Source organism: Phycodurus eques, chromosome 6, assembly GCF_024500275.1.
Source record: "Phycodurus eques isolate BA_2022a chromosome 6, UOR_Pequ_1.1, whole genome shotgun sequence".
In the NCBI taxonomy this organism is placed as follows: Eukaryota; Metazoa; Chordata; class Actinopteri; order Syngnathiformes; family Syngnathidae; genus Phycodurus; species Phycodurus eques.
Window position 1 is genome coordinate 24,906,313 of NC_084530.1, and position 21,808 is coordinate 24,928,120.

Genomic DNA, 21,808 nt, shown 5'->3' on the forward strand with positions numbered 1-21,808 from the left:
GTATTCCAGCTTCCTTCCACATTCACTAAACATGCATGTTAAAATAATTGAAGACTAAACCGTCCATAGTGTATGTGTCAATGTGAGTGTGAATGGTTGTCTGTATGTACCCTGCGATTGTCTCTCATCCAAAGTCAGCTGGGATAGGCTCCAGCTCACCCGCGACCCAAGTCAGGACAAGCGCTATCGAAAAGGCATGGATGGAAAATAACAGCGGTAAAAGATATTCAATCGGCAAACGGTATGCAAACTTAAAACTACGCTTTTTTACAAATGATGTACAAAAATAAAATTGACAACTGCCAATCAGAATCCTCAAAGCATCAGCAACAGATGTACAGGGGATTCTTGGTTTACCACCAAGTTTCGTTTCTACAGTGACGTAGCCCAAATTTGAAAGTCTGAACAGCAGCACTGAAGCATGCAAGCAGTCTCTCCTATGGATACAAGTGTGGAGACTTGCTGTAAATGTGTTCCCTGTGCAGTATTAAAAATGATCTTCCATTTTGTTGAGACACTCTCTTTAGCCACAATTCGCATTCCAGTACTTTGGTCTGATTGCTTCACAATGTTGTGTGCAACCATGGGGATGATCCTTCAGAATTTTGTTTTCAACTCCAGTTTCACTTGAAATGCATTGTACTAAATTATGTATTCCCCACTTAAGTGTTTCATTGATAGTGCAGGACAGTTCAGTGTCAAGCCATCCAGTACACTTTGGGACTTCCACTACGGTTGGGTTTAAAGAGTTTAAGTGGCGAGGTGATCGGGGTGACTTTGGATCTATAAATAAAGATTCAGAGGACGTGTGTCCCCCAACCCCCACTTCCCTCAGCCATCATACGACCAAGCAACATGTGGAGCTAACCTTGGGGCTGGCATCTTATCCCGACTAGCCTGCGAGTTAAGGCGAAGGGAGCTGCAAGACAAACAGCCAGACAGACAAGAACACAGTTGCAGGCATTGAACGTGATGTGAGAGGTTTAGTGACTTTTTTTTTTAAAGCCGCAATTCCACCAAACTGTTCAGTTAACTTGGGTATCCAAATAAATGATTTGTGCCATACCATTCAACACACTTTCTTTGAGGTATCAACTAGGCATGGGCATTTGATTAAAATTTCTTAATCAGCTATGGCAACAAGTAATGCCATAGCTTGGACTACGTGAATGTCATGTTGTTCTTTAGAAGACAAACTAGTTGAAATTAAATGAATAGTAGGTTGCAGCCAGGTGGATGACTGTTGTGCCTCAGTTGTTTTCAATTGACCAAATGTTTCACAATTACAACAATTAATAGACTATCATGCCCATCCCTAGTACTAACTGGAATGGAACAGTACCAACAGGGTGCAGCTAGACAAGCTGTATTGCATTGATAGGCGGACAGACTTGCCTTAGCATAAATAGTATTACAATTACTTTTTAACAGTCTAAACTGCACCTTTGTCAACCGAACTATTGTGCTCAGTGGAAACGCGACTCTCCCCCCCCAAGCAAACAAAAAAATAACCTTAAAGTTCTGGAGTCACATGTGTTAGTTCGTTGGCATGGTTATGTAAAAACAACACAGACTTCTGTAAAACTTTACGGACAAATTTACATTATTCACAAAATTAACCATAACTTGATGTACATTAACTTTGTCGAGCTTTACTTTTTGTTAGTGACCTAACCACGCACCTTTTGTTAGTGACCTAACCACGCACTGCAAAGGCCCTCTTGAAATTGTTGTTCATGATCTTAATCTTTCAAACCAGCTTTTTGGGGGACCTCAACATTCCTGAAAACTCACAAATTTTCACGTGCATTATGCTTTGCACAATTGCCGTTATATCAGTATCACCACACTAGTGGTACACTTTCATTGCTCAATGACTCTCCATACTAGTGTTTTTTTATGTCCTAAAAGTAGATTTTGTCATAGTGGCTGTTTGCTGTGATACTAGAATCGCTCCAAGTACCGCAGAAAAATTCCTTGTGTCTTGTTGCATACTTGGCCAACAACGCTGATTCCAGAGAGTTCCAGAACACGACTGCTACCAAAATTCATTTAGTCGAGCCCCCTGGAAAGTGAGAAAAAAATGATACCTCAATACTAGTTTCACTGATTAACCTGAAATTGGGTGAACATTTCTATCATAAAAGGGCACACGAAAAAGTCTGCAGGACCCAGCAATGAAACTGAACAGGAAGTCGGCCATTGTGGTTTGACGCAGCCATTTTGACCGAATTCCAGGATTTGTACTCTGAAATCAGAAGCAGATAGACGATGTGAAATGGCAACGCCATGTAACGTGGGTGGAGCACAACGTTAGTTGGTTCGATGATCATTTTGAGGATTCGCCATGAAAAGAAGGGGTGCGAGGGTGCGTTCATCACCCCTCGCAGATTTAATTATCATCATCATTTTTATGAAGTAGTTGTTTTTTTTTTTGCTTTGTACAGACCCATTTACACTACATCATCATTAATATTGCAGGTGCTTTACGTTACAGTACCTTAGCTTCTGGTGTGCCTTCTTATTTCATAACCTCCCTTGAGACTTGGCAATGCACCTTCTTATATTTTTTCTTAATTGATAAATCATGACTTTTGTACATAAAGAGATTTGATTTTAACTGTTTAATTGGCAGGGATGGCTCTACGACTATTTTATTCATTCGAAAGGTCGCAAGAGTAAATATAAACGTGCTGGTTTATTCCAACACTGATCTCCCTATTCCCATTTGTTCTGTTTATCATTACTAGCAGCGGACACACTTTAAAGTGGAACCTGAGAAAAATGAAGCGATAAAAAGGCCGTCCACAGATCATCACGACTAAGTGAAACTAAAACAGTATCGCTTTCCCCATTGTTGGTTTTTCTTCATTTTTCCTAATCACTGCTTTCAAAGCTCAAGTGACCGGGTGGAAACACAATCTTTGTGTGTGTCCAAACAAAGCCAGTCAAACAAAATCCTGGTCCCAGTAGCTTTGGAGCCCACCAGGAAACCAATATGTGGCCTGTCTGGGACGAAAATTAACCTCATTCTAATACGCCTACGTGTGGTTACACCACCATTACAGACGGGTCAATATTATTCATCTCTATATTGATATTGGACCTGCTAGTGTTCTTTTCCTGTAACCACAACAGTGGAGTGACATTAATGGATAGGACGCGGTTAGAATGACCGATAATTGATTTTTGCTCCGACAACAAAGGGATCACGTGACCAGGGGTATAAGAAAAGTTGCGACCGTTGGTAAATGGTTTGGCTTATTGCAAATAATGTAACCCTTCAGTGGAATGCACAATTGGTATTTGGCCAACATCCTCATAAAAAAGAAATCTATAGCCACAAATCAAATGATTAACTTGCATGTGTTTGGCCTTTTCAGGACACACATTCCAAAAGAAGAACCAGCCGCAACAATGGGGCCTCAAGAAAAAAACAAGATTACAGCGTATCCATATGTGCTGTCACTTATTATAAAATTAACATACCGTAATTTCTCGTGTCTAATAAACTCTCGAGTATAATACGCACCTCCAAAATCAACCTTCCGTGGCACGCATTTCCTTTTAACGGTTTTATTGTTTTCACGTTTCATAGTGCTTAGCTTCTTTTAATACTTGTGAGACAATAAGAATTTTATTAGACTATGATCACTGAATTAATTCAAAATTCAGCTTCATGAGTCACCGTCACATTATGCCTTTGTCATTAAAGTTCCATTTTAATATTACCAGTGGTTACCTAATGCTTATCCAGCCATCCGTTTTCCATAGCGCTTGTCCTCATTAGGGCCGTGGCGGACCTGGAGCCAATCCCATCTGACTATGGACTAGAGGTGGGGTCAACCCTAGACTGTTCGGCATCTGATCGCAGGGCACATATCCACAAATGACCATACCCACTCACATTCACACTTATGGACAATTTAGAGAAGAACCTGTAACTAATGTTTGTCGCGGGCCACACTGTAGTTATGGTTTCCCTTAGAGGGTCCTGGTATGACTGCAAAACGATATAATGTTTCTACACCTTATCATATTATTACATATACACAACAAATTGATAACTACTAATCAGAAGTCGAGGATAATAGTTTGTTTAGCTATTGTCAAAGTTACTGTAAAAAGGGGTTTGGTAACAACAACAAAAAATACTCAACATTATTTATTACATATGACAATTTGAAATTTTGGCACAAATTTTAAAAAGAATCACGGGTGTTGACGCACATGATTTGCTTTCGCTGGCCACCTAAATTGCTGTGGCGGGCCGGATCTGGCCCCCGGGCCTTGAGTTTGACATCTTTGATTTAGGGTCTTTAATTAAACTAACACTCATGTTTTTGAAACACGGGAGAATGCCGGGGTACTCTGAGAAAACCTAAACACAGATTCAAACCCAGAACTTCAGAACTGTAAGGCAGACACGCTCATCATTTTTCCAACACAATGCCCTTAAAGCTAATGTAGTACTACAGTAGTTTACTCATTTTTTTTATACGTGTGACAGTTAAAAAGGCTGAAATGCAACTTAAAAAATATCTATACAGTTAAAAGTTTTTATCTGGAACAGATTATTTCCATTATTTCTCAAAAGGAAAATGATTTCTGAATCCCAACAAATCTGAAGGCGTTGATTAAGCTGGACATCAGAGCTTCCGCTGTGCTAATCTTTGGACGATTTCCTCTAAAGTTTCATTCAAAACGTTCCGTTGCGGTCAAATAATCCAGACAGCAGCTGGTTGGAATAAGAAGCTCCAAGCGCGGCTTCCGGAGCGTCTGAACATTAAACATGAAGCTCAAGCTTGCCAAAGGATTTCGGTAGCTCGTCTTCCTCCGTCTCTTGTGCGCTAAACCTCTAAATCTTACACCTCGGGCTTCCTTCCCTTCACTTTCTTTTGTTTGTACTCTTCTCTCCTGCCTTCTTTTTAGTTTATAGAAATGAAAAAAAGGTGATCCATTTTATCCTGGTAGAGGAGTTGCATGAACAGACTAGCTCGTCATCAGAGGTGGAGTTCGGCAGCAGCTTGTCATGTACGCACTGCTGTGATTAGTGCTCTCCTTTTCTTTCCTCTTTCTTGGACTTCCAAGGAATACTGATACATGTCTGAAGTGAATGGATGTCAGGCCATGTCCACACTAACAAAACATCATATTTCAGTTACACAAAAACAACAAATTTAAAAAGTTGTTTTACTAAAAAAAAAAAAAAAAAGTTACATTTATTGAACCAACAGGTCTTGATTGCCTTTTGTTCGTTAATTAGTTCGCAGGATTTCTGTCAAACTTTGTGATGCGGCGTACAAATTAAAGCAATGATGTCCAACCACTGAGATCATCAAGTGTGCCGTGGGAAATTATCCAATTTCACTTATTTTTTTTAAATACAAAAAATGTATATCTATGCCAGTATGACAAGCAGAACAATTCAATGCTCTTCCACTCAATGACAGAAGGTACAATAAACCTGTATATCCATCCATCCAAAGCTATACATACAACAAAATAATAGCTTTGTGTTAACAGGCTTGGATTTTACATACATACAGTACATACTTTTGTGAGTAAATTGAAACAAGATCAAAGAGTAGTGTGGTTTATTGTTCCTCCCACTATACCCAAGATTTTTTGTGTTGTATTTGCCTGTCATGAAAATCCTCGCTATATTGCATCTGCTGTTCATAGCGATTGTATTTTTTATTTTTTTGCAATATACTTACTGTAATGCCTTTGCATGTGAGAATAGAGAGCCACTGTCCCCAGTGCACTGTTTAGCCTTTTATTGAACGCCTTGAGAACAGTAAACCACAAACACATTGTGCACACTCACACAGGAGCTCACGCCCAAACACTCAGCACTGAACCTGTGACGTTAAACGCCACCGCACCAGGCCCCGCCTCTTAAAGGCACATATCATACGCATAAATACTACAATACGTACAGTATTTTTTGTATATCTTTGCTTTAATTTCGTGTGTGTGCTCAAATATGTTGACAATGTGTTTAAAATGTAAGTCTAAATGTATTAAAAGAAAAATGTTAATACAGTTTCTCTATATCGCTGATTTTCACCAATTGCGAGTGAGTCTGGAACATATTCCCCTCGTTGAATGGGGGTTCACTGTATACTGAAATAATGATCAAGTGTGGATAGCACGTAACATTCCTGCTTGTCACTATATGCCGCTGGCATAGATGGATAAACAAAGATGCATTATTTGTAATAAATAAATACACATTTTCTGACCAAGTAAATGAAATTGGATCATTCCCCACGGCAGGCTTGATCTCTTAGTGGTTGGGAATCACTGTTGTAGTGCAGAAAAAAAATATACTGACTGTAGCCTCCCACTGAACTCTGTTGATGGACGAGAGCAATAAGGAACACATGCGACTCCGGAACAGCATGGAGAGTCACACACTGCTGTTTTACTGGTCATCCTGAGGAGTGCTTTGTTAATTCCTTAATAATCTCATAAAGTATATCTATTCCTTTGGGCAGATGTAAGGATAATGAATAATTATAGTAGCATACTTTTTAGCAACACCTTCTCATGAGAAATGATGATACAACAAGAACAACGCACAAACTAATAGGTTGTTTGTTTATTTTGGAGACATTTCTAACTAAATTCTCACGAGGAAGAGCTGTTCTATGCCAAGTGTGAAGAAAGGGGACATCATGCTTTGTTTTGGGTGCAGGGTGAGGATTAAAAAGGCAGATTTGTCTTGGAAGGACCATAAATTAAATCTGGACGAAAAAGAAAGACCAAAAGAATGTAAAACTGAACGGGGCCAGGGTGAGTTCACTCTTTTCTTCAAGCCAGAGGACGGCCCACCGCCACAAATTCATCAACGAGACCAGCTTTTGACCACAAACAGCAGTGTGTCAAATCTTTCCCCATGTACACAAAATTAAATTCAATCAACATAAAAATAATGGAATGGATTTAAAAAAAAAAAAAAAAAAAAAAAAAAACATGCAGCGCTATGAACCCTGTAAGCCTTTCCCCACCACAGGAAGTGAACATTTTTTCCACCACATTTAGACCTTTTACCTCTAGCTATGCTAAGTGAAGCTACTTTGCTAAGCAACTAAGACAAACAATTCATTCATGTTGTTCATTTCCTGCAGTAAAGAAGGCTTATAGGTTGAGCAGAGCACCGTACACGCCAAGCAGCAACACCATACAGTCTTCATTAGCATGTTAGCATATTAGCGCTAGAATCGTCAAACTACGGAAGGATACACTATCTAGATCCTTCAGAGAGCACAGGTGAATACTGCAGTGTGTGTGTGCCACTTTCAGGCATTAATGGCGACATTATGGACTGTTGTTGATGTTGCAGGCTAACTGGTGTTACCCCAGTCTTGCCTAAGCTTCAACCCCACCAAAACAATGCTAGCAACCTACCATATGCATGTTCTACAGTCCATAATTTTTCTCCCCCTTGTATGTATTTTACATTTAATACAGGGCAGTAATATTTGTGACAATAACATGTATGAATAAACATGTCTGATAATCCAAATTGTGCCATTTCAGGCTAAATGTCCTTAGCACAATCGGACCCTAAATTGTAATTCTATTCAGTTGCCTTTGAGCCTCGAATGACTGATTTCTGACTATCAACAACCGGTCGCCAAAATGTGCGTCTGCTCGCTAGCTAGAATTTGATTTCACTAGTGAATGTTTGTAACGGATTTCAAAGGATATTTTAAGTGTGCAATTTCTAACCTTACCATTGGTGGAGAAACTGGAATTTACTCAGTAATGCCGCTTTTCCACTTCAGAATTATACCGAGGGAACAAACAACAATTGAGGATAAGGGGCTCAAGTTAATTCGCGAGGAGACTGCAGTCGCTGCAGGAAAGCAGAAACTGCGAATTATAATACCGCAGTGACAGGGATGGCCAACGTTAGAGTGTGTGCTTATTTTGGTCGTTTCTAGCGGTGTAGCTTTCAGGGTTATGCAACAGTCAGTGGTGGGAAGTAACAAGTACAAATACTTTGCTACGGTACGTAAGCAGATTTTTAGGTATCTGTAGTTTAGTTGAAGATTCATTTTGCTGACGATTTTTCACGATTACTCCCTACATTTAATTCCTAGTCCTTTTTTTGTAAAAATAGGCACGCTACTTTTTCCAACCTCAGAAAAGATCTAAATAGAGAGGTAGTGTCAATTGCAGTTACTACCTTGATTGAGTGATTGATTGATTGTCATCTTGTGCTCTTATAAAAAAAAACATTGATAGCAGCGCCATGAAGGAACATAAACCAGGCAGCATTAACGACAACGACAGATTCAGAGAGCCAAGATATTCCAAATCTATGGCCTTATTCAAGAGAATTGTTTGATGTTGTCAGTTACAAGAATGATTTGTGCCAGTGTATAAACCCCACCCTCTTCTAGCGCTCAAAAATTCTGTCTTATCTTAAAAAAAAAAAAAAAAGAAAAGAAAACCAGCAACAAAAAAACACGCACACACATACAAATAAGGCATTTTTTTCAGTTATTATCTAATGCAGAATTTTTGTATTACTGGATCTTGAATAACAACATATGACGTGATTTAAAATGTTTTTACTTCTCAGTACAAGCGGTAATAAAATTAATTAAAAAATGGAAAATTTAAATTAATTTTTTACCGCGCATAGCGAAAATCAGATAGCAAAAAGGTTTGTAATTGCTTATAAATGCCACAAATTGACAGCAAGTCTATGCCCTGGCTAGCTCCTCCCCTCAGTTCAACACAGTTACTTGGCAACAAGATGCCACTGTATGGCGCCAAAGTAATATTTTAATATTAGACATGGCTTTGGCCAGTGCACAAAAAAACAAATACTGTTGGTGAGTTTTTCAGCGAATAATTTACCCCTCAAAAAAATCATTAACATATTCTGAACCGCGACAATGCAGGGGTTCGCTATGTTGTACATAATTTTTACTTAAACACAGGAGTGGAATCACGACTATTGCTTTTACCACTCTTTTTCTTTTTGTAATTATCTGTACGTCAGGGTACGTTTGCCACCTCTGGTCACAGCCAATAGTTACCCTGCAGTGGAAAAGCGGCAATTGTTCCATTTAAAAACACCATTGAGCATGTACCTGTGCCTCTCCAAGCCCTTTGATTGACAGTATTAACGCTAAAGCCACCTCACGTTTCATTCATATTATCCATTTGTTTGTTTTTGTTTTTTACCACCCAGCTTGACACCTCACCAGCCCAACCCCTTCCTCCTCCTCCAACAATGGCAGCAGCAGGCATTATCGCGGCACTCACGCTGGCAGTGAGTCCAAGATCGGCGTGTCCATCCCCAGCAGCAGTCCACCCTGGCGCCATAGCGGCACAGCCCGTTGGACGACGCCATCTGCCGTGGCCACCTGTAAAACGAGGCCACATGATGAGCTTGGCGCCAATTAAGATGTGTGGATGGGGCAGTGGGGGTTTGTCCATGCTTTTATTCCATTAGGCAGATGCTCACGGTACTTTGGGTTTGTCTTTTTGAACCAGAGCGAGTCAGTTTACATGTCAATTATGTACCGAAAGGATAACATTACAGCTGTATGCTTTTTCGTGTTTTCGCTTTCCCAGAGCGAGAAACTGGAGCCCCAGACATTACAAGGGAAAAATATCTTTGTAGGTTGAGGCCCCTATAAAAAACCTTTCATCATGTTTGTTAACAATAGGCGCCAGAGTACTTCCGAGGGGTAGAAGATGAGTGACTACCGCTGATCTAAACTTAAAATGTTGATAAAAGATGTGGGGGTTGGAATTGCACTGCCAGATAGTCCCCAATAGGTTTAGTTTTTTTTTATGTCGATTTCCTTAAAAGACAAATAAATTAATCCAGTGTAACCTGGGTATTGTAAATACTGTAGCTGTAAAAAGAAGCAAAGCAAAGCAAAAGCAAAGCAAATTTATTTATATAGCGCATTTCATACACAAGGTAACTCAACGTGCTTTACATGATTAAAAGCAGTTAAAAACAGAAAAAAACAGCTTTTGAACATTTAAAATGAGAATTCTCAACAAATATCATTTAAAAGTCAAAACGCTCTAAAAAGAATGAGAAAAAAGTTTTTAAGCTGGACTTAAAAACATTTACACTTGGGGCTGACGTCACTTCTGTTGGCAACTTATTCAATTTGTGTGCGGCATAATAGCTAAATGCTGTCTCAGCGTGTTTGCTTTGGCCTGAGTCTGTCGATCTCAGAGCCCTACTGGGTTTAGCATTTCTTTCATGTATTCAGGACCTAAACCATTTAGTGATTTATAGACCCGTAGCAGAACTTTAAAATCTATTCTAAAGCTGACTGGGAGTATCCGAAATGAACAGCTGGGCAAGTTCTCCATCAGACACGCCAGGTTCCCTCTCGTCATTGTCGGAGTCAAGTCTCGTTGCCGTGCGGCTCCTCAGGAATAATGCCGGCTTTCACGAAAGCTCGAACAACAGTGCAACCAGACACGTTAACCCAAGCATCCACAATCCATTTACATATGGTGGCGCAACTCGCCCGGCGCTGCCTCCTAGTCTTAGTAAAGCTGTGTTCGCCATCTGTCATCCATGGCTCCCACGCCGCTCACAACTTCACTTTGAACGCCCTGTTTACACCGATGTCCAGCGGTTGGAGTTCCTTCATCAAGCCTCCCGGAATGATGGAAAGCTCCGAGTTATTGCACTCAGTCGAATGGTGATTGTAGAGACGCTTTTCCCGGCTGTTCTTTGCTCATTAATCCATTGCTTGAGTTGGTCTTCCAACTGGGGCCACCTCGCCTTGTTTCCGCGTTTAGTTTTTCTTTTTATTCCCGCGGAAACTCAGCTTCGTCTTCTTGACTTGGCGAAGCTCGTTTTCCTGCTTCCTCCACTTGCATTCTCTCGTGGCTGCGGCAGCTCGATTCCCATGTTCCTCCGCGTAACTAATAGTTTGCAGTTTAAACTGTGCTTCGTGAGCGTGTCTCTTCGTAGGTGCCATTTTCGGGGGTCCTTATCCGTGTCTTTAGCGTCCTCTGTCACACGCACCCTTCCCCCTTTACGTCCGCATGCTGTACGCAGTCACGTCTGCCTTCCTCTATATAAGCAGCATGTCGGCAGGAAATGCTCCCAGTCAGTCAAGCGGAGCGCTCATTAAAATCACACAACATTTACAGATTTTGGAACTTGGTGCACACATAAGGCGCCCCGTCCATTTTGGAGAAAATTTAAGACTTTTAAGAGCTCCTTATGGTCATGAAAATACGGTAATAGCCATACTGTAATGTATTGAGCAGAGACGCATGTCGTCAAACTCAGTTTTGTCAGTGGTGCCAGACAAAATTACAGGTGCAACAATTAATCGATTACTTGACAACTTATTGATCAAATTAACCGACAACTATTTTGATAATTAAGTAATCGTTTAGAGCCATTGTTTAACTTAAAATTGTCCAAATCCTCTAGTTTCACCCACTCGACATTAAATAATTAGATTTTTGTAGTCCTCAATGAAAGCAGATGGATTACCTGTGTTCAATCAAAATAAAACCTTTGGAAACATCTGCTTTTAGTTGGAAAAAAATAAAAAATAAAAAATAAAAATTTTTCCTTATTTTCTGACGTGATGGACCCTACCAGTAACTGAATCATAATCAATTAATGGAAAAAAATAATCAGTATTATGTTATTTGCGGTAGTAGTATGAATAACCTGTAATTTACATGTAGTTGAACTGAAGCAGCCTCAGAGGTTTTGCAATCAAATTTAATCAAAAATAAATGTTCATCGATGTAATAAGCCACAGCATAGTCAATTCTAAAAATCATTCGATACCAGCAGCCCCAAATAAACAGCACAACACTTGCTCACTGTAATGAAGTATAGCAGGACATGCTGATTTCTGACTTTAGGGACGTTAATTTAGTTTTTGATGTTCCATTGCAAGATGCAAAAGGGTACCGCTTGTCACTTAGCCCTTAGTGGGCAAACACTAATCCACCACCAGGTCGTCTTTATATAGCTCCGGAAGACAAAAGCCACTTTGTTTGTGGCGCGCAGCCAAGTGCGACTGTCACTCAGCATTCAGGACGCCTGCAAGTTTCTTTATGGCGACATGATGAATTGCTAATGAGAGCCCCCCAGTCTCCCCAGCTGCCAATCACGTCGCTTGGGAGCAAAAAAAACCTGAAGGATGAAAAGTGACGGCGGTGGGGAGAGGAAGTGGTGGGGCTTCGATGGTACGACCTCTTTAATGACAAACACTTCTCAAATACTCCCTTGCAATTCTCTTGAGAATTCAGCTAAGTAGATAGCTAGCTTGCTAGATAGATACTTCACTCAGCCCGTGAGTGAAATTACATTGTCACTGCAGTCATATTCACAATTATGTCAACAAAAAAGAATAGGAACAACCAACAAGTAAAAAGAGGGGGGAAAAAACAAGACAAAAACAGCATTTGATGGGGACCCTCAAATAACATAAGCATATAAAAGGATTCACAACACAGGTGCATTTGGCGATGCCATCACCGAAGGGTCCACAGGGCCACAAAGATACTGTAAGTGTTTCAGTGGCTGCTTGGGACTTGAAGGAGTTGGGGACCCTGCCTTCATGTTATATCTTGGACATCCCTAGATGGGGCAAGACACTTGAATATTTTGCAAGTGACCATGCTCCTGGTGTCATTTTAGATAAAATAGTTCACCGCTGCTAGTTTGCTTTGTGAGAGGCGTCCGTGTTGGTGCCAAAACGCATCATTCGAGTCGATTTCAAGCTCATTTGTCATTGCACGGTGGTAAAGTCGACGCATCGACTAGTCGGTTCAACCCCAAGGCTATACCTCACTTCTCTCGACAAAAATCGAAGAATGTAAATTGTCTATAGGTGTGAATAACTGTGAATAGTTGTTTGTCTCTAACTTTCAGTGCTAAAACTTTTTGGAGCGTCACGCTGCCTCTCAAGCCACACATACAGGTTCTAATAGTTCCTTTTTGCATAATTATACTCCACCTCGGAAAGCCCAAACGTGCCGTATATCGACAACAGCATTACCCGGCGGGGGTCGTCGTCTTATTGGTGTAGAGTTGTTGCACGGCAAAACAACGAGACAGGAAATCAGCTGTCACCACTGCCCGGGGTGGAATGAAAAGCGGCGGCCTTTTTTTTTTTTTTGTGCATGTGTGTAGGTGCATGTGCCAGAGCAAAATGATGTGGGCCGTGAAGGACCTTTCAGGGCCACGAGGATAAGCCTGTTAGGAGCGCTCTCCAAAAGGCAATAAGCGAGGGAGAGCAAGTAATAACACACACACACACACACAGGAGGGGGAATGTAGTCTCAATGAATTCATATCAGACATGAGCCGTAAAAAAGGGCAAATTATGAGCACGCCGACAGACCGCTCAGTCAGCCGCGGCGTTAATAACGTACAATATGGCGGCGTACATAAATGATCATTACATGCGCGCACCGTGGCCAATGCAAGAAATCCTTCAGTGTTATTACGCCGCCGGTCGCCATGGTGATTACAGATGATGTGTCGTAAACAATATGACGGACGGAAATTAATTAGAATGTGTTCCACTCTGTTCCCTCGCTTCCACATACATTTTCATTTTTAATAAGTCTTGGGTGAAAATAAGCCGACGATGACGGAGCAGTGATAATGTATTGTATTTATTTACTCAACTGCAGATGGGGGTAAGGCAACTGTAATAAACACGGGGAAACACAGAGTGTTCCTTTCTGGCATAAAAAGAGAAGTTGTACAGAGCAGACGCACGGAATGCAGTACACAAGGTCTTCTGACTAACACAGCGGCTGCTGTCCCACTTGTACTAAACATGAGCCACAAACATACATTTGTTAAATGATACTCGGAACTGGGCGTTCAAAAATAACTTCAAAGAGACGTACTGCTTCACCGTCTAACAGCCTGCTTTTGGAAAATTTCCATGAGAATGTCAAGTGAAGAGCAGGACACAACATTGTGACGCGACCACTAGTAAGAATCTACTGGAACGCTAAACCTCGTTAAAGACAAACTACACAAGAAACTCATTTACAACATACATTTAAAAACCTACCTATTAATTAAACTGAGAGACTGTTTACATGCCTCAATAGGTGCTGCTGTTTTGGTTAGCAAGAATTCAAACAGGCACAGCAGTAAACTCTTAAATGTCTGTATGTGGGGGTTTATTTATTATCCTACTTACTATACTAATACTTCTACTAAACATACAACTCTATCCAGTGACTTGCAACAATTGTTGCTTAAGACACTTTAAAAACACTAAAGTGAATTCAGACATATGTTTCTTAATACATTACACGTTTGAAGATATTGCTGACAACGTGCTCAATTGTGGAGGTACAGTATAATGTTAGTGTTTTTTACCATTTTGGTTTTCCAGATTTTTGGGGCGTGGCTAAAACAGGGCCCAGTGATGCACCTTGACCCCGGTATGAGTCGCCCCTCCCCCGTATATAAGAACTTGCGCACCTTCAGCGGTTATCCAGCACGATTGCAATGTGAAATTACCTAGCTAGCGATGCCTACACCCTAAAAATACGTTGCCTTGAGATAGTCCGCTGGCGTGGCCGCTTTAGAGCGCCTCGTCGTCGGCCATGAGTGCCTGTACGTCACGGAGAAAAGGCAGAAGAGCGAGGGACAACAATAAAATAAAATAAAAAATATCAGTTGGGATGGCCAGCGTGAAGACCCTGTTCACACGCTATCGTAGCCGCTTTAGAGCGCCTCGGTGTTGCCCCCTGTAAAAGCCCTGTGACGACCCAATGGGATGTATTTAAATATATCCATATCCAAAGGATATTTTTATGGTGGAAATTTTTTTTTTTATTATTTATTTTGGTCTCATTTTTTGATATCATGAACAACAAACATCAACAACTAACAAACATCATCCATCACTGGAGCTATGGAGAGGCAGATGGAGATCTCGGTCGAACGCATTCTTTGGGATGCAGCGCAGCGTCTTCCATACTTGCGTGATAACGCTTCGTGTCTGAACATGAACGACGGCGTCGGCGCCAGATTGTTGTTGTTGCGTCCGCATGAGACACCTTGCATTCGGAGACATACTGTGTATGGGAAAAAATACCAGTCACATTTTAATTTGTTATGTGTGTGTTATTATTAATAATATTAATAGTAATAATTAAAGAGATATTGGCACGGGTCTAAAAAAAAGCAAATCTCCTTTATCCATGTAGCAAATATGTCATTATATATATATAACCCCATTGGGTTACAATTTACACTCTTGTTGCGCTTTCATCCGTAAATTCTGGAGGTCCACAATCCTCCCCAGTAACACTTAGGAGGGATTTGCACGCCACGGTTCAAATGACAATAATTCAGATCCAGTTCATTCAGATCAGAATCAGGCCTCTTTTTCTTTCCTACTTTAGTGGTGCCTTTACTTACAAGTAACGCTCGTAAATCAAAACACTTGTATCTCAAATAATCTTCCTCCATTCAAATGATTGACAAAAAGTGTAATGAGTTTTTTTTTTTTTTTTTTTTTTTTTTTTATAAGAAAAATAGCACTGTACAGTATTGTACTAAAAAAAAAAAAAAAACATGCTGCTCCTTCTGGTGTGTGCACATGGGCCATCATGGAACGTAATAAATGCATACGTGTACACATGAAGAAGCGTTTAACAATAATAATAAATAAAAATAGTAATAAATCACATAGGATGATGAATATACGCCTGTGAGGACTGTTAGATTATCCATCTGCATGTGTTGCTGCACCATTTGTGTTCAAATATCCATTGCATAACACTGCAACATTAATGCTAGTTTAGTTAGCCTGTCAATGGTGTTTTGCATTGTTAGCATTAAAGGTGGGGTTTGCAGTTGAAAACACAAAACACTTTTTCGTCGACCGTTAAAACTGGCGGAACGGTGACCATTGGTGAGAGCATCTGCCTCACAGTTCTGAGGACCCGGGTTCAATCCCCAGCCCCGCCTGTGTGGAGTTTGCATGTTCTTCCCGTGCCTGCGTGGGTTTTCTCCTGGCACTCCGGTTTCCTCCCACATCCCAAAAACATGCATGGTAGGTTCATTAACAACTCTAAATTGCCCGTAGGTGTGCATGTGAGTGCGAATGGTTGTTTGTTTGTATGTGCCCTGCGAGTGGCTGGCAACCAGTTCCGGGTGTACCCCGCCTCCTGCCCGATGATAGCTGGGATAAGCTCCAGCACGCCCACGACCCTAGTGAGGACAAGCGGCTCAGAAACTGGATAGATGTTAAAACTGTCTGTATGAAAAATTATCTTTTGAAAAACCATCCTTTTCTGGCCCATCTTATGCCTCCAATTTAATTTGATTTATCATTTTAAAACGCGTCCTGCTGCGACAGGAACAGTTGATCAGAGACCTAACCCTTTATTCAAAAACAGTGCAGAAAATGCATAAATTGATAATTAAGTCACTTAAGTTACTGGTTTGGTCCGTAACGTAAAAAATTAGGCAAAAATGTTGATAATTGTTTTCCAATGTAAAAGCAAATGTGGTATTTTGATGACACACAAAGATAAGTCAGCTTTGTTTTAACAATAAATGTAATTGTTAATATCTACTGCTTGAGTATTATAATAATAAACATAATTATTAATATTTACTGTTGAGAGGATGAAATTCAGATGATTTGGACAATTTTACGTGGTACGTTTTCCAATGATCGATCGAAAAAGTTATCAATTAATGTAACAATCGATTTGTTGTCTTTTAATCGTTGCACCTTAAATTTTATATTTGTATTATTTATGTAACATTTACTTCCGGCTGCATGGTCGTTAGTTTGTTTGCCTCACAGTCGAGAGGTTCTGAGTTTGAATCTCCCTGTGTGGAGTTTCCATGTTCTCCCCGTGCCTGCTTGGGTTTTCTCCTGCTTCCTCCCACATTTCAAAGACATGCATGTTCAATTCATCAAAGACTCTGTATGTGTCCTAGCCCTACGACCAGTTCAGGGTGTATCCCACCTCTCACCCAAAGTCAGCTGGGATAGGCTCCAGCACACCCGTCTCTAATGAGGAAAGGTTGCACAGAAAATGGACGGCTGGATGCTTACTTTTGTGCTATCACTGCTTGGGGTTGACGCATGTGGGCTGTTTCATTTGTTCCATACAGTATAATAATCAGCCACAAAATGATGAAAAATCTTTTGAGTTTTTGGCATAAAACAAAACAGAGACTTCATTGGACAGAACCTCCGAACTTAGTTCTTCCTGTAAAAAAAATGGAAGCATAATAATTTTTTTTTTTTTAATCCAAACAATCCAGTGTCCGGTTAGATGCAGTGGATAAATTTTTACTTGCCTTTATATCAAAATGCAACAAAAATGATAGGTGCAATAGTTCCATAATTATCATCATTATTAGTTCAGACTTTAGGACTAAATGGTATCTTATAATATAGTCCAAATAGAAGTTTTATATTGTAGAAAACAAGTGTATTATGATTTTTAAAACTCCAATGGCAGGTAAGAGACAACCTGGTTGTAGATAAATCAACTATACATTGAGGTGCAATATTTTTAAGACGAATATTAGTTCAGAAGTTCAAAAAGCATTTTTGTAGTATATTAATAATAGCAGCAGTATAAAAATTGGACAAAACCACTGTATTATGATACGTGTGTGTGTGTGTATGAAATACATGGTGAATAGGTAGATCCAAATGCATGTGTGAGCAACAAAATGGTTATAAATGATGCATTTTTTTAGGACCAATATTTCTATGATCATTTTTTAATTCAGAAGTTAAAAAAAGCGTCTTGCGTCTTATGTTTTAGAATACATTACATTATGATTACAAAGATACGCATTTCTAATTACCCATAACCAGAAATGCATGTTAACTTAGTGAACAAAATGATACGTTCAGATGCAATATTTCTATGATCATTTGTAGTTTCTAGTTCCTATGAGACAATACTTTTTATTGTATAATGTCGTAAAAAAAACCTTATGATTAAAAAATATATATATATACAGTGGTGGATGCATTTTCACTTTCAACATTCAACTTAGTTGACTAAAAAAGATGCATTCAGGTGCGTTCGGTCACTAACGCAACTTGTTCGGAGACCGATCATATCACATCCAAACGGATGTGATATGAACATTCACGCAAAGGAGAAACCCAACAAACCAATTGTACGGGATTAGATCCGAAACGTGTGCACCTACCTGCCGTCAAACTCGGCTCGCGTTCCACAGCAGAAGGTGGCGACCATGAAGATGAACTTCATCCAGGAGTCCATGACGCCTCGTCCCGCTCGCTAGTCCGTCCACGAGAAGACCAAACCGACGCGTCTTCTTCTTCGGTGTTGCGCTAACAACCACACGCCTTGTGTGTTCATGTGCGATATATCAAAGTGTGTGGAGCGGGGAGAAAGAACGAGCGCACAGGCTGCGCCTCCTTTCTCTCGCAGTCTGTTTCTGTGTGTGCGTGCGTGCGTGCGTGCCTCTCCCTCGCCCTCCTCTTCCTCGCAAGTTGAGGCAGTCGCACCTTATAAAGTGGCCGGCGTGCGTGCGCTTGTCGCTTTAAGAGTGACGTCACGGGCGAGGTGCCAAAAGTCGCGGGCGTGCGACCACCCAGGTAGAGAAGCTGTTAGCTAACATAGCTAGCATGATGCTACGGAAATAAAGAATTTCCGTTGTCTAGAATAAATTACAATAAAGATTTCAGGAATTAAGACATGAGTTGGCCCATTTCCGTTGACAATAGAAGAGATGTGAGTTTAATCCATTCCGTGATCACAAATCATGATTCCCCATTGAAATGAACGCACATGCCATTAATCTGTTCCACAAAAATTATTTTTTTGTATTTTTGTTTTTCAACGAGGAAAAATATCACTCTGTAATATTGTCTTTTATAAAAACATTATCGTTATTGCACCATTATATAATACAGTCATAGAGACACAAACGAAGAATAGACTTCTTCTACAAGTACTCAATAAATTGATGTAATAGTTAATTTTTTTTGTAGAGGATAAAGAATATGTATTGTTGAGTATTGTTATATTAGCTGTCTACGTGTGTTGTTCCACCATTTGTGTTCAAATATCCTTTGCTTAAAGGGTTGAAGAAACCGCAACTATCAATGCTAACAGTTAGCATGTCAACGGTATTTTCCATTTATGTTAGCATTAAACTAGCGGAACTGTTAAGGGAACAGTTTCCATAGCTTTAACTAAAAAAATAAAAAATAAATTAATAATAAATACAGTATAGTACAGTACATTTGTTCAGTACAGTTCAGTTGTATTGACCTTTTTACATAACATTTTTAAAACTGTTTGTTTTCAAACATTTATTTAGGTATACTATTTATTTTTTGTGCAATTTTAGTAAAAACATGTACATTAGTAAAAAGTACAAAAAATTATTTGAAATTTTGTTTGAACTGCATCATGTTACAGTGGCTTACAATTATATACTTTTTGGGAATAAAATCTCTGCCTTGTTTTTGATGAACATTTGGGCCTACTAAACTACTGTATTTGAATGTTGTCACTATGGTGGTACTTTGAGAGTGAAATATTTTTTAAGTGTTCCTGGCTTGTAAAGGTTTCAGAAACATTGTTATATGTGTAAAAATACAGTACTAACAATGAAATAGAATGTAAAGAAAACATTTTTGAAAAATGTTTTTCACTTCACTTTCACTGACCTTCATCTTCACAATTTATTTATATATATATATATATATATATATATATATATATATCAATTGCTCACGATTTTTGCATGTAAATGTGAATTTTGGGGATCTTTTTTTTTTTTTAAATACAAAACAACCCAAAAAAATGCATTTGAATAAAATACCAAAATACTATATAGAGTGAATCCCCATTTACCGCAGGGGATATGTTCCAGACCCATCTGCAATTGCTAAAAATATTGTTTAAAAAAAAAAAAGTTTAATTTTTCCACACACACTGAAATTAAAATTCACTTTTCTTAAACATTGTAAACATAACCTAAACATAACCTAATTGTAAAATTAACCTTCCGTGCATGTTTTGAGGATGTGGGAAGAAACCAGAGTACCCGGAGAAAACCCACGCAGGCACGGGGAGAACATGCAAACTCCACACAGACGGGGCCGGGATTTGAACCCCGGTCCTCAGAACTGTGAGGCAGATGTGCTCACCAGTCCTCCACCGTGCCGCCGTTTAAATAATAAATCATCCATCCATCCATTTTCTGAGCCGCTTCTCCTCACTAGGGTCGCGGGCGTGCTGGAGCCTATCCCAGCTGTCATCGGGGTACACCCTGAACTGGTTGCCAGCCAATCGCAGGGCACATAGAAACAAACAACCATTCGCACTCACAGTCATGCCTACGGGCAATTTAGAGTCTCCAATTAATGCATGTTTTTGGGATGTGGGAGGAAACCGGAGAGCCCGGAGAAAACCCACGCAGGCACGGGGGAGAACATGCAAACTCCACACAGGCGGGGCCGTGGATTGAACCCGGGTCCTCAGAACTGTGAGGCTGACGCTCTAACCAGTCGACCACCGTGCCACCAAGAATAAATCAAATATATTAATGATATATATTAAATATATTAATATCCGTCCGTCCATTCATTCATTCTCAACACCGCTTATCCTGTTTAGGGTCATGGGGCGCTGGAGCCTATCCCAGTTTACTTCGCGCGAAAGGTCGACTACACCCTGAACTGGTTGCCAGTCAGTCGCAGAGCACATATAGACACGGACAACCATTCGCGCTCACATTCACGCAGTCACTGAGTGGGAACTGAACCCACACTGCCTGCACCAAAGTCTGGCGAGTGTACCACTACAACATCAGTGACTATATATTACTATATTAATTATAATTATCATATATTATATAACACTAGCATTTGTTGCCCACATAAATACATAAAAAATACAGTGCTGCTATCCAATGAATAGCATGTATCTCCCAATTTTGAGAGTTTTCATCTTTTATTTCCCAGGTACTAAGACAAAGAAGTAACAAGAGCAGAAATAAATAGACGATAGTGAGTGTCAGTAATGGAGCTGAAAGGTTCTCCTGGCTGACATTTGCGCCAGTCATTTGAAACATATGACACGTATGACCATAAATCCAGAAATTCCATTTGTGTATAATGAGACATCTCATCACCCGCCCAGACTCAATGTGCATTGTGATTTATTCAACCAACTAATGCAATTGATCAACTTACTGGTTCAAAATAGGCTGATTGACATTTCTGGTGCAAACCTCATTACGATGGATATTTGTGAAACTCAAAATCACTGCCATGTGTCCCCGGAAATCACGTACTGGTTATTTTGGATCAGCACTTGATTTCAACTCTCACAGGGAAAAAACTGAGGAAACATCGTTGGTGTATATTGGTATTTGGGTGAACGCTTCCTTTGTAATGAAGCCTCAAGGGGGAGGGGAAATGTTTTGGGGTTTTTTACATTTAGAGCTACAGCAGACAATAGAAGATAAAGACAATAATTCCAACCCAATTACTATAATTAATACAGACCAGGCTAGAAATACACTATGAGATTAAAATAATTTTTTTGCGCTTGCATTTGAAAATAATTTTCCCATTAGAAATTTTGGAAGTTAACGCTGATTGCGATCCTGAAGTATAGAGTCTGCTTACTTCAAGTAACATTTTAGTTAGTTAGCATGGTTAAGCAAAAACCACAACATCGATTCCCGGTTGATTTTGTGAAGCCAAATTTGGTGCAAAACCACATGGAAGAAAATTGCGTTGTGGCTCATTTTATGACAAAAATGTGG

At 39.9% G+C, this 21,808-nt stretch overlaps 1 protein-coding gene across 3 annotated transcripts in view; it reads right to left on the reverse strand.

Annotated features, from left to right (window-relative positions):
• The window catches only part of npnta (nephronectin a), a 53,206-nt gene extending 34,715 nt beyond the window's left edge, over positions 1-18,491 (reverse strand). For all 3 annotated transcript variants that reach the window (XM_061680107.1, XM_061680106.1, XM_061680105.1), the window contains exons 1-2: positions 18,209-18,491; positions 9,292-9,392 (exon numbers count right to left, since the gene is read on the reverse strand). In XM_061680107.1, coding sequence (XP_061536091.1) covers positions 9,292-9,392; positions 18,209-18,282 — 175 coding nt within the window. In that variant the 5' untranslated portion in view covers positions 18,283-18,491. The remainder of the gene's footprint in view (positions 1-9,291; positions 9,393-18,208) is intronic.
• Between the last annotated feature and the right edge of the window lie 3,317 nt (positions 18,492-21,808).